The 13390-nt window shown below is 34.4% G+C and overlaps 1 protein-coding gene across 1 annotated transcript in view; it reads left to right on the top strand.

Moving 5' to 3' along the window:
• Window positions 1-2886: 2886 nt before the first annotated feature.
• LOC148279631 (putative NADPH-dependent quinone oxidoreductase VAT1L) overlaps window positions 2887-13390 on the top strand; it is a 141605-nt gene continuing 131101 nt past the window's right edge. Inside the window, exon 1 of the mRNA XM_088229652.1 lies at window positions 2887-3503. Coding sequence (XP_088085778.1) covers window positions 3259-3503 — 245 coding nt within the window. The 5' untranslated portion in view covers window positions 2887-3258. The remainder of the gene's footprint in view (window positions 3504-13390) is intronic.

The following is a 13390-nucleotide window of genomic DNA, read 5'->3' on the forward strand; positions in this document are numbered from 1 at the left end:
AAAAAAATGTTATGAATAAATAAATGAGCAAAGCTTTGTTTAATGAAAATAAACAAAAATATGACGTTTCTTGATTTATTTAGGAAAAATTACAAATTCCTACCAAGACAATTATTTATAACTAAATGCCCCGAGCAATAAATCTGTGGCTTGGGTCTAAAAGGACCAATGTTGTAAAACACAATATTACAGGAGAGTAATTTTAGTGCTTCTTTGTAATGTAATAAACTGTTTAAAGTGTTTACAATACATGAGAAACTTTAATGTTTTTCTGTTTGCAACCACTATTTGGTCAGAAATAATGTTTTTCTTTCTATATGCTAAGCAAAACTGTGAAGCATTCCAAAAGGGCGTGATGTACAGCTTTGAATTCAGAGTAAGCGGCATAAACAGTTAATCTTTTTACTCTACTACGCGTTTTGCACGACAATGTTGATCGATAATTTTTAGAACACGACTTCAAATACGCTTTAGAGGCGTCATCTCTATTTAATTATACCTCATTGACAAACTTAACAAAACTTAATTGTTTATTTTCATGTAAAAATGTATAACTTGTTTTCTACCGATACTATCATATTTTGGGAAAAACCTCAATAAAGGGGAAAAAACCTTATCCATATTTGAATTTTGAAAATTGTTGGAGTAAAATAACTAGCCCCGTTTTTATTATGTTTTGGTAAAAAAGGAAAACATTTGACGGTTTGCGCACGCGCATTCATCGCTTATTTAAATTTAAACAAAACTGTAGTTACGCGGCGGCGCGTAAATTTGAATTGTTCAAATGTGTCGTATATATTTTACATTTCTTTTAGCGCGGGAGAACTATGGGAATTTTTATGACTAATAATATGACGAATTTGTGACGAGACATCAGAGATAGCGGTAGTAATACACTATTCGGGAAAGGGAGGAGAAGAAAGATAAACGATATAGACTAAAATGTGAGTTTTTCTCTCTACTGATCGTTTAATTTATGTACTACGGCACATGCACTCACCCCACTACCCACTGGCGGCGGACGCGTGAAACATAATCAGTACGTTGACATGGACGAGCATAATATATTATTACTACTACTACCATCGCTCCGTTTCTCTGTAGTGGTAGGCAAATGAATAACGCGAAACGTCACTCGCATCTTGGCATTTAACCCAAGCTTCTTCCTCTTTCACACATCTTGTCACAAATAATAATCTTCTTTAGTTATAAAATCACAAAAAAATAATTGGAACTTTATGGACATTAATAATTTTATACACAATAAGTTTTTATAAAGGTAATAATTTGGTAAAATGTAAAACCACTTGTCTAAATACAGATGGTAATCCATACTAAATTTACTGAGTAGACGTTGACTGTGTGGATTAACTCTGTAATTTTCAAACAATATTTTAATAAAACTTAGGATTATAAAATAATAACAACAGCAACAAACTATCATGCTGATTCCCCGTTTGGGTAGGCAGAGAGGGTGTAACCGTATATTGCTGTCTTTGCATACAGATCTCGCTTTCTATACATTCATACATATTCTCATGCACGCTCGCCGATTATGCCGACTTTTGACATGTCCATCCATATTCAAATATTTAGTGAATTTGGTCATGCCGTGTCTTTCTCGTTTCCTGCATACATCAACATTCGCATTGTAAATACTTTTAACATTCTTTCGCCGCCCATTCGCGCTACATTTCCAAACCAACGCAGCACTTTTTTTTAGATATTGTATCTAATGCTTGTCTCAGCCTTACGTTATTCATTGAAATAAAATCATGTTAATGTTTACTAAAATGGGTTTTCATTATCTTTGGGTTTAACTTTGTTAGAAATGAATAAATAAGAGATCGGACGCAGCAAACATCAGTGACAAATGTCATCAAGCGATATATAGGCTGGGTCATAAACTACGGATGGCTCCCGAAAGATTTTACCACACTTGCCTACTTTCCGCTAGCCGCTGTTGACTGTTCATCGGCATTTCATGTCAGAACTACGGGACAAGAACCTGACTTGGGAGGATGCACGGGAGATGACAGCTGACAGAGATGCCTGGAGGCTCTCAGAGGACACTATATGCCCTAACTAGGGAGCGGACATGGAATGATGATGAATTTTCTGTAAATAATATCTGTAGAAAATATTGGACATTTTTCAAATTTCAGAAAATTGTAATTAAAAAAAGAGTTAAAGATGCGAATGTTGATGTACTTATGTATAAAACGAGTTAGACCAAGAAAAATATGTCACGACCAAATCCAACAAATACTTGAAGACGGACTTATTAAAATAATCATGGTGAGCATGGATGAGAAGATGTCTGAATTATTATTATTATTATGGATAACTTATATAGTGCAATTTTCGTAATATAATAACTCAAGGGTGCTTTACAAAGTGATTATATAATTAAATAAATTCAATTTCAACCTTTTAATTTGTAATTCAAGAAAAACAATGATTTTTGTCATCACATGCTAAGGATTTATTCAAATGATTTAGAGAACAAGTGAGAGTGGTAGATAAAGCGAGGTCTGTGTGCAAATATTGAGTAATGTGGCGTTCTGTCATATCTACCTACTTTTACAGGGAGACGACATGACGGTTTTTGCTTGTACTCAAATAATAATTTATTATCTTGAACCTTCAGACACGGTTGTCCTAACATGAATACCTATTGCCTATGTGAATGTACACGACATATGTACTACGTATTGAAAACGCATTATAATGGGCTTGCTTAGTAATTTTCATGCTTTGTTGTGAATCTAAATGATATTGCGTATACTCGTGGTACGTTATAAATGTAAAAATATAATTTAATATTATTTAAAATATTTTGTGTGACTAGTTTAACGTTAAAAGCCGGCAGCACCTGTTAACTCCAGACCCTTCTGTCGGGGGGCGAGGGGCGACGGTTAGGGCACGGCTCGGAGAGACGGGGAGGGGGGAAGGACCGGCGGCTCTCCTCCACTGCCGCCACCGCTTCATTCCTCAGTCCTCAGTCAACAATCCCGAAGCGAATTTTATTTTATTCTGCCGCCAGCGTTCGCCGAGTTCGGTCGTGTCTGCAAATCGCTACTAGGGCGTGTTAGCTAGTTCCATACTTTAATTTAAACCACCCCACATCTCTCCGGCACACCGCTGTCGAAGTATCACCTCCGTTTCACGCGAGTTTTAATTTAGAAACGCCGGCGTTTTAGCCCCGAGAGGCGCGTTCGCGTATTTCCGTAAGATAATCCAAACCGATCGATAAACATGACCGAGACCACCGATGCCCCCGTAGCCGAGAAGGCAGTACCGGAGGAGAACGGGACGGAAGCCGCGAGTCCCGAGGAAGCCCAGGACAAGACTCCGGACAAGGAGAAGGAGGCTGCGGAGCCCCCCAAGGAGATGCGCGCCATCGTCCTCACCGGCTTCGGCGGCCTCAAGTCCGTCAAAGTTCTCAAGAAGCCCGAGCCCGTCCTCAACGAGGGAGAGGTCCTGATCAGAGTGAAGGCCTGGTGAGTCACTAATCCTCATATCCTCTTACTAACTTCTCGGGCGACTACGCGGCGCGCGTACGAGCGCAACAGATGGATTCCCATTCAACCGGCTTTCCGGCGTTTTTGCGCGAATATTACCAATAGGTGTTCCAACTTTTTATGCCCGTTCATTATATTTCTCTCCGAGTCAGGATACTGCGCGCTGACCGCTCCTGCCGGAAGGACATCCGGGCGGCTTGACGCGCTTCGCGGAATACCGCCGCGGTATTATCTCGCTGGACCTTTCTTTGTTTTTGATTCCGATTTTGACATTTCCGAATGCATTTTGGGCCGATCGCATGTGCACCGAGCGCCGCTTATCGGCCGCGAGAAATTTGTTGTCAAACGTGTTTCGCCCCACGGAATTTCGACGCGGTTCTTTTTTATCCCTCGTAAAGATGGTACCTTCCTACCTACCTCATGATGTACCCAGTACTGATGATACCCGAGACATCTCTCCAAGGGCGATACTGCACGCGGTATGCTGTATGCTGCATCTACACGGTACACACTGCGCCCGTTGCACTTCATTACACAAAACGAGCCAGTTTTAAGAGATAGATTGCTTCCAGATGTTAGCATATTTCAGGATTCGCATCACAATTCCTTCTAGACTTGCGCACTGTACTACCCACAACGTATTGTACGAACTTATGTACAACAATTTGCTAAATAAATACATTATTTTCCCATTAAACTATAATAATAACAAAATAAGTTTTCGGCGGCATTATGACATATTTACCTTACATTTTTAATTCATTTTAAAGATATAAACAACATATGCGCATACATACTCTATTTCTAATAATTTTTGATTTAGTCGTATTTTTTAAGTGTATCATTTAATTTATCTATATTGTGTGTACTTATACATATTTTCGTGTAAGCAAACACGTCTGTATTATATTTAATACAAACAATATGGAACTGTGATTAATTTCGCTATTGCAGTATATAGGCGAGTCACTGACTCTAATCAATACCTCCAATAGCCACAATATGTTTGCTTAAAAACTTTTTCTTTGATAATGTTAATATGATTGCTTACTTTCCGTGTACTTTTTTATGGAATTGATAACAGACAACTGTATTATTCGTCAATTCCAATGACTAATTTTTCACGATGTAATATTATGATTCATCAGTGACATGTTGGGTGGAAGTAATTATCGATTAATCAAGGGATGCCGACGTGTTCAAGATACGTCCAAATAAATTTCAGACCCCTTTAGATATTATATTTTAATAAACATACGGCACTGACATTTTGTAGCATAAATAAGTCATATTTTTATTTATTTTAACAGAGAGGGAAAACATTATTGAGAAGCATTTGGACATACTCAAACATCGTTGAATTAACTACTTGGTAAAAGAAGAAGTATAAAAATTGGAAAATTGTTTTCAGGCGTTGCCTAGTAGGTGATTTGGTTCAGCCGGATAAATCTCACTCACATAATAAAGGTTTCAGCTCCTTTACTTCACGAAAGTCAACAGATGGAAGAGTTGAGGAAATGTGACTTAAACCAGCCAATGACAGGTCATAAGCCCTGTAAATGTCTAGACGTCCATATTCCCTTCTCAATAATGTTTTCCCTCTCTGTTGAAATAAATTAATGGATGAATAACTCCCTAGGGAGGAAATCCAGCCAGTCTGCAAGCATTTGGACATACTAAAACATTGCCAAATTATTACCTAATTAAAAAAAAAAGAAATGGTAGCGTTGTTATAATTTAATTAAATATTTCAATTTTGGTGGCTATTTTCAACGAGCTGTAAATAACTCGCTCTTAGAAAATGGTAATCAGGTTGGGGTAGAGTGGGGTTCGAACCTTGGACCTATGATCCGTGAGTCCCACGGGACCACAACCCGATATAATAATTCTCAAATAATAATATTAAAAATAAAAACTTAGAATTTTAAAATTGGAAATTAAAAGATTAAATAAAAGAAAAATATTCGTCCACGAAATCTTCTCATTCGTTTGAATCACTATAAAATCTGTTTTTGATTAAATTTTGAAGCTGTGAAAAAATCTTTTTCTGTAATGTTCGCTTTAAAATACTGGTGATTCAGGAAGGAACTGTTGTTACCATCTTGAATTACATGATATTTCTAATTTCCTATCTTAAAAAAGAAAAAGCCATTTACATTCCAATGAGACTTGCAATAATATTAGGGGCTCGAGGTATAAATACAAATATCGTGATACGATTCAACCGGAGGCGGTTCCTTAGAATGTGCATAAGTGCAGTGCACTGCCAAGTAAAAATTTGTGTGAATAAATTAGTAATTTTATTGATAGTTAAAATATGTTAGGTACAAAGACACAGGGATTCGTTGCAATATTATATCCGTAAACATCTATCTAGCGAAATCGACTTTAGCAGGCGATTTTCTCATCTTGTCTACCCATGCTCAATCGTCCCGGAGCATATTCTGTTTTGCACAATCTGAATTTGTATGAAATATACCATATCTCCTAAAATCGTCATTTGAACGAGACCGACAATGCTTTATACCGATGAATTGCGCGTTAGAGGGAGAAGATAATACACATATTCCGGGCATTGCCAACGCATGCGCAGATTTGAAGTTTGAAGTTCGTTTGTAATGTCACTTTGAACATGCGTAATGACATGATATCAGTACGAATTTAGTTACCTATAACGTGCGTATTATGTTGGACGCATTTAGCGTTTCTGGTTCCGATGCGCGGGCTGTCATACAGCTGTTTATCACGTCAGACCTATCATTATTATAGTATTACAAAACTTAATATACAAGTTGACAAAATGTAAAGAAATGCACTGCCAATGTTTTCGGCCAGGAGTCAGGAGCCGCAAGTGGATTCAACCCGGCATTTCTAAAAGTCACTGAACCGAATACCCTCGTTTTTGAGACTTGGAATATCTGCGGTGGCACCCCAAAATATTATCATAATATACTTACAGGAAATTGCAATTATTTCGTAAAGTAAATTGGATTTATGTTGCCTTTGATAAATTTACAAACACAATACCCCCTCATCCGTACCCATTTATTAGCGATGGAAATTAATGATTTTTTTTACTTTCGCAAGTGTGCTAATGACACAAATTGCGAAGCATGATAAACAATATTGCTAATGCTAATTCCAATATTTAGGAAACGGCATTGACAAATAATACATAGACATGCCCTATAGAATAAAATATTTTTAAAAGTAGTGACACGAAAACGTACCAATAGTTACTAAGTACCAGGGCTGCATTCAACGAGCATGTATATGCTGCAAAAAATTAAAGGATACTCATTTTTGGTACATAATAAAGTTTGTATTTTAATTATTAACATATTAAAACCGAGGTAAAGAACATTTTAGAAAAGGTAATACAGAAGTCTAGGCATCTACAGGGCTTATGACCTGTCATTGGCTGATTTACACACTGTGTAACATTCGCCATTCTGGCCATATTTGAACATCTACATTCATTTAATCCCTTCATCCGTTGATGTTTGTGAAGTCAAAGAGCTGAAACCTTTATTTATGCGGGTGAGATTCATCTAATTGAATTATATCACCTACATACTAGGAAACGCCTAAAAATTTTGTTTTAATTTTTCATGCTTCTTCATGGATCAGGTGGATTTATCAACGATATTTTGAGTTTGGGGAGCTGTTGATATAAAAATATTACAACAGAGATGAAGAACATTTAAGAGAAGGTAATATAGAAGTCTAGGCATCTACAGGGCTTATGACCTATTATTGGCTGGTTTAAGTGGCCACTTTACATTCACCATTCTGCCAATATTTCCATATTAACAGCTTCTCAGGGAGTTGATTCCAGTCCTTGCATACAAACACATGGACAAACTCATAATATTGTTTGTTTTTTTAACGTTAACAATAAACATTCGTTTTGGTGGATTCAATCAGGTTCATTCCTTAAATTCTTTATAATTTCGACCATTTATTTCTTTTCGCTGGATTTTTAGGAACGAAAAGATAATAATATTAACTCACGTTTATTATATTTTAAAAACGTATTCCTATCCATGCACCCCTGTATGTGTATTGTGCCGCTAGGCGTAGTTTGACGTTTACAAAAAATAATATTTGTATTTGAATATTAATTGCTTTAATCTTTATTAATCACTCGTGAGCAAATATATTTATCATAAAAATAATACAATGAAAAAAACGAATTTGTTTTTAACCACTTTTTTTTCTTCCGACCGGTTTCAAAGCTACAAAGCTAAACAATAAGAAAAACATAATTAATAACCAAATAAACAATATTTCCATCAGTCCACTCCTGTCTAGTTTTGAGCGAAAACATCTCACATTACAAGACAAAAACTTGATTTATTACTTCCATACACACTAATTGATATAATAAAATATGATATAATTCATTAGTTACCTTGAAAAATAAGCTTGTGTAGCTTTGAAAGCGGTCGGTAGATTTTTAAAAAATTAAAAACAAAAGCTTTTTCATTTATTTTATTAAAGTTAGATCTTAAAATATAAAAAATATATACATTACCAATTAAAACTTACACAATCCTTTTTACAATGTTTATCCGAAAGGTTTTTACACGTTTTCATGACACAAGTAGGCATTTTTGTTTCGATTCTAAACGTCACGCCTAGCTGGCGGTCATAGAACGCCTAAATACGCGTTGGGCATGAGTTAAGTGTCATCATTTTTGAGGTCTCAGGGCATGTCTATATATTTTTTAAAAAATCAATAATATTTTTACGTAGAATTTTCATTACAAAAATTAAGCTAAATTAATATGTCAATGGGGAACGGTTCCTTCCAAAAAGGAGGACTTTTTGACCATCCACGATTTTAGGTCATTTTTCCCCATCTGATAATTATTTTATGATCCAAAAAGAAATTAGAGAGCTTTGAGACATAATAAATACCGTCATTATGCTGATAAAACTCTCTAAATGCATTATTGCCTATTCTGGGAAAAATCAATTAGAATGTTTGACTCAACAAACGTCATTTCCGGTCTTCCTTGTTCATATTTTCGACATGACACATATGAACGAAACCATAATAGTTCCTTAAAATAGTTTCCATAGTTGAGAGGTCGATAAAAAATATCTGGTAAGTGGAATTAATTGCCTAAATTTGTTTCAACAGAGAGGGAAAACATTTTTGAGAAGGGAATATGGAAGTCTAGGCGTTTACAGGGCTTATGACCTGTCATTGGCTGGTTTATGTTGCCACTTTACATACTGTGTAATATTCACCATTCTTCCTATCTTTCAACATCCACTTTTCCTCAACACTTCCTTAAATTGACTTCTGTGAAGTAAAAGGGCTGAAACCTTTATCATGTGGGTGAGATTCATCCGGCTGAACCCATTCACCAAAGCTTTCATCGGAAAACATTTAAAAAAATAAATTAACCGATTTGGTGTTTTTTTAAGAAAGCGTATCATAATGAAATTGTCTGTGTCCTTACCTTTTCCGTTTTTCAAAATTATTTATCATATTTCGTCATGGCCGTAGAACAATGACGCCTGTAATTTTCTTTAACTTTACATGAGAGCAGTTTAATTTTTTTTTTGGCACTTTATGTCAACTTAATAAGCGCAAAAGTAAATCATTTTATGCTTGGGTTTAGTTTTATATATATTCAATTTTCTTCAAACCTGGAATATACATAAAGCCTTCATATAACCTTATTTTATTTTATTTTTTATTTATCAATATATTTCATAAATAGTACATGTTTTTTAATTCTATACAAAACTACTTTTATACATCTAATAAATTTTATAACTGTAACTCCAAAAAACGAGACTTATACCCGTATGCAGAGACAAAACTTCAGGTAAGGAAAGTACATTCTAATTTCAAATGCAGAGAATAACCCGAAGGTGAAGACGATAGAATGTACTTTCTTCACCTTAAGGTTTGTCGCTGCATACAGGTATAACTCTTGTGCTCGGAGAGTGACTTACACTGTTATAGTTATTTATTGATTAGATTTTATATAATTTTGAATATACTTTCATCCAAATTAATACTGCGTTTCTCCAAATTATGTAGTTTAATTATGCGTTTTATGTCACAATAAATTGTAAAATACATAGTAGAAAAAAATATCAATTTTGGACCACTGCGCTGCGACTATTATTCTTTATACATACGCCTCATATTATATATGTATCTAAGTATTATGTTAGTTATGCTTCCCTCGTTCAATAATTTCACATCCCGCCGAATCAAACAACAATAAGACATAAAATGATTATAATTGAACGAGTCATTTGTATGTCCATTGTGCGTATTATCGTCCGACGTCTGACGACACGAACTAAATACAAAATATTAAGAGTGGGGTCACCATTTTTATTTTCACGATAAAACTATCACAACTTATTGTTATTCACGCCATTACTTTGTTTAGTCTTTCTTTATCTTAATATTGTTAATTGGCTGTAGGATTAATTTATAATTATTGATAGTTTTACTTAATTTTGTGCCGTACGATAAAAAAAATATTTCCTTCACTAAAATATCGAAATAGGATAATAATGCATCGGAAAGGAAGAGAGATTTTTTCGATAGAATTTATTTTAAAAAGCCAATGGGTATGTTAGACTAGGTAAGTCCTTTTATCTTAGAGCTAGTTGCACCAAAAAAGTTTATTCAAATGTTTTAATGATTAAGTTCAGTGCAACAAGAAATTGTTTTCTTACACGCGGTCAGCATTTAATTGGACGGCAAAGTTTCTCGAAAACAATTATTCCATCAAAATTTCCTAAGTACATAAAACATCTTGGCATAAATTGGGAGTTAACAGAGCTATCTTTGAAATAGAATTTTCGTACGAAAAGTTGTACTTTCGCACAAAAATTAAAGTATTCTTGTCAGAAACCCGTCATTAAACACGTTTTTTAAATATAAATATTACATCTCCTATACATAAAATTCTACTATACAGGAGTTCTTTAAACCCTGTCACATCCGAAACCACGATGATCAGTATGAGCAAGAAGACACATTAAAATATTTTTTTAGAACGAATAAAATTTAAAAAAATAAAACATCAAAAAAAGCAAATGGTTGCTTACTTCTGCACGGGTGAAACGAGGAAGGGGGAGGGGGAAGCCTGACACTGCGCCGCGCTCCCCTCACTTCTCCCCTGCAGAAGTAAGCAACCATTTGTTTTTTTTTTACATTTTATTAAAAAAAAATATTTCTAAATATTGAAAAAAATATGCTAATATGTCTTCTTGCCCATACTGATTATCGTGGTTTCGGATATGACAGAGTTTAAAAAAACCCTGTATAGACAATTGAAAATAACTGTGTTACTCCCCTTTGTAGTCGGGGCCCCGAAAAGTCCAGTTTTTACCGATCTTAATGAAACCGGTCACTGGTTATGGCAAACCTGTTGATGAAAAAATAACTCGCCTTATATATTTGAATGTTTTAATTGTTTTTACTTAATAATTGAATTTTATGTCAATATAGAGAATGTTTGTCTTTTTAAAAATTTAAATCGTTGACGACGTTGACACTGTGGACTTTCAAGTATACACAATTATGTAGATGTAGTCAAGTTAGTATAATAGTATGTATTGAATTATTGATGGTAGGCTTAACAATTGTAATGTCAGTCTCGCATTATCAATTACAATTCCATCCCCAAAGGAAGTTAGATTCCATTCGTCTGTAGAAATGCTCAATTCTTCAGCACCCATCCATTCTTCCATACCTTTATCGGCTGCCGTGTCTCGTCTCGCCGACCGACCACCTCACAAGAGTGTCTGCCGCGCAGCAAGCACAGCCCGACACAAACAGCGATTGTTCTGTTTCTTATTAACATAGTGGAAGATTTGTTTGAATCATGTTGTTGTCATCGTACGAAAGGTCGAAGATCTCCAAAAGTTTATGGCTTTTAAAAAAATAAATCTTTAACTTGACAGAAACATTTTATTTCATCGCGTTATCAAATACGTTGTTAGTGAAAACGCGTAATTAAATATTTGATTTTCTTAATTCTTGCGCGCCTTTGAATCCTCGATCAAAGCATACGGTACTTGTACATTTTTTCTCATTTCAATACATTTAAAGGATACGCGTACGTGGCAAAAATATATTTTTTTTTCAGGAGAGCCAATATAATTTTGTTTTTAGGACACTGGATTCATATTTATTTAATAAAGTAGAATCTTAAATTCAACCGAAGAAACCAAACTACTCACCTTTCAACTTAAAAAAAAAAACTTAATTCCTTAATTGCAGTAATCGTTTTTTGACTGGTTTTTCACCAGCCGTCCTCCATTTTTTTCCCTACAATTTATAAAACAAGGAGACACATTTTGTTAGTTTCGAATACTCCATTATATTAATCTTATTTATGATTCAAAATATGACATTAATATTTTGAATATCTAAATCCATAAAATGGGTTTGCGGTGTTACGCTTCTCAGATACAGGTAGGTAGGTACCAGGTACCAGGTAGTAACTTGGATATTTGGTCTAAAAACACATACTACATGTTTAGGTCGACGAAATAAGGGGAATGTAAAACAAAGGAATTTATTACCTTCCTTGCTGAACAATCAAAGTGTAATTTACTAACTGCACTATAAAAAATAACATTACAATATCTTATAGAAAAAATGTTATCTACTTGTTTTTATTGTTACTGGTTACGGGTTATAAATTCGATTATATTATGCGTATTAATCAAATAATGTCTGCACACGAAAATGGAGTTAATTAACAATGTTGTTATTTTATGGTGTATTAATTTAAAACTATGTCCAACCGAATCGGTATCGTTGATGTAAATAAAAATATTAAAACAATAATTATTCTTGCATCGTTTTTAAGATATCCCGTATCTCTCGATTTACGAGGCATATCATGAAAGTAAAAGTACTAATTTTTTTTTTATATTTAAAAAAAAATTACAGTACATTGTTTGTATACTCTTATATTACACATAAGCTACTATTCATACATAAACTTTTGATCGAGTAGCCACTCTCTTATTTTGCTCCTGTTACAATGTGAGTTAAATTTAATTTCTTTCGCCAATAAATTAAAAATGCTAGGTACTAAATATTTGAGAGTTCTATTACCATACTTATTACATACTTTTGGTTCTACCAAGCCATCACTAGACGTGAGGCGTGTAATATGGTTATGTTTGAGAGGAAACTATAATGTATTACTATTAAATTGTTCTAAAATGATCCAAAGCCACAGTAATCCTCGAACAGGCAGAGTTTTGATTGTTTTGTACAGGAGATCACACTTCTATGTTCGTAAATCTCTGCTGGTACGATTCTCTTAACTACAGAGTACTGTAGACCCTGGATCATTTTAATATTAGCTTTAGTCGAATGTCCCCACGACTTAATACCATATCTTATTATTGATTCTACTAAAGAAAAATAAATAATGTTTAGATTGATTTTAGGCAAAATAAAAGATAACTCATAAAAAGTACTTACAAGAGTCCGCAATCGATCACAAAGCTTAAATATATGACGTTCCCATTTAAAATTATGATCTATAAAAATACCCAAATACTTGTACTCCTCCCCAAATTCAATGAGTTCACAATTACATGTGTTAGAGATAGCATCATGCAAGCAATTTGTGCAATGAGCAATAATATTAGGCAAAACATATTTTTTGGCATGAGGAAATATTTTTTTCGTATATTTTCAAGAAACTTTGCCGTATAATTTAATGCTCTAATTTTTACCACGCCTAAGAAAACATTTTGTTTATCCAATTTCCCATAGGGCTTAAGTTCCTCGTTAAGTGCTGTCCATTATATTACATTCCAAATGCGTTAATATCTCTTTCTTTTTCGTTGAAATG

Source organism: Micrasema longulum, unplaced genomic scaffold, assembly GCF_059751315.1.
Source record: "Micrasema longulum isolate JH-2025_06_02 unplaced genomic scaffold, ASM5975131v1 h1tg000692l, whole genome shotgun sequence".
NCBI lineage: Eukaryota > Metazoa > Arthropoda > Insecta > Trichoptera > Brachycentridae > Micrasema > Micrasema longulum.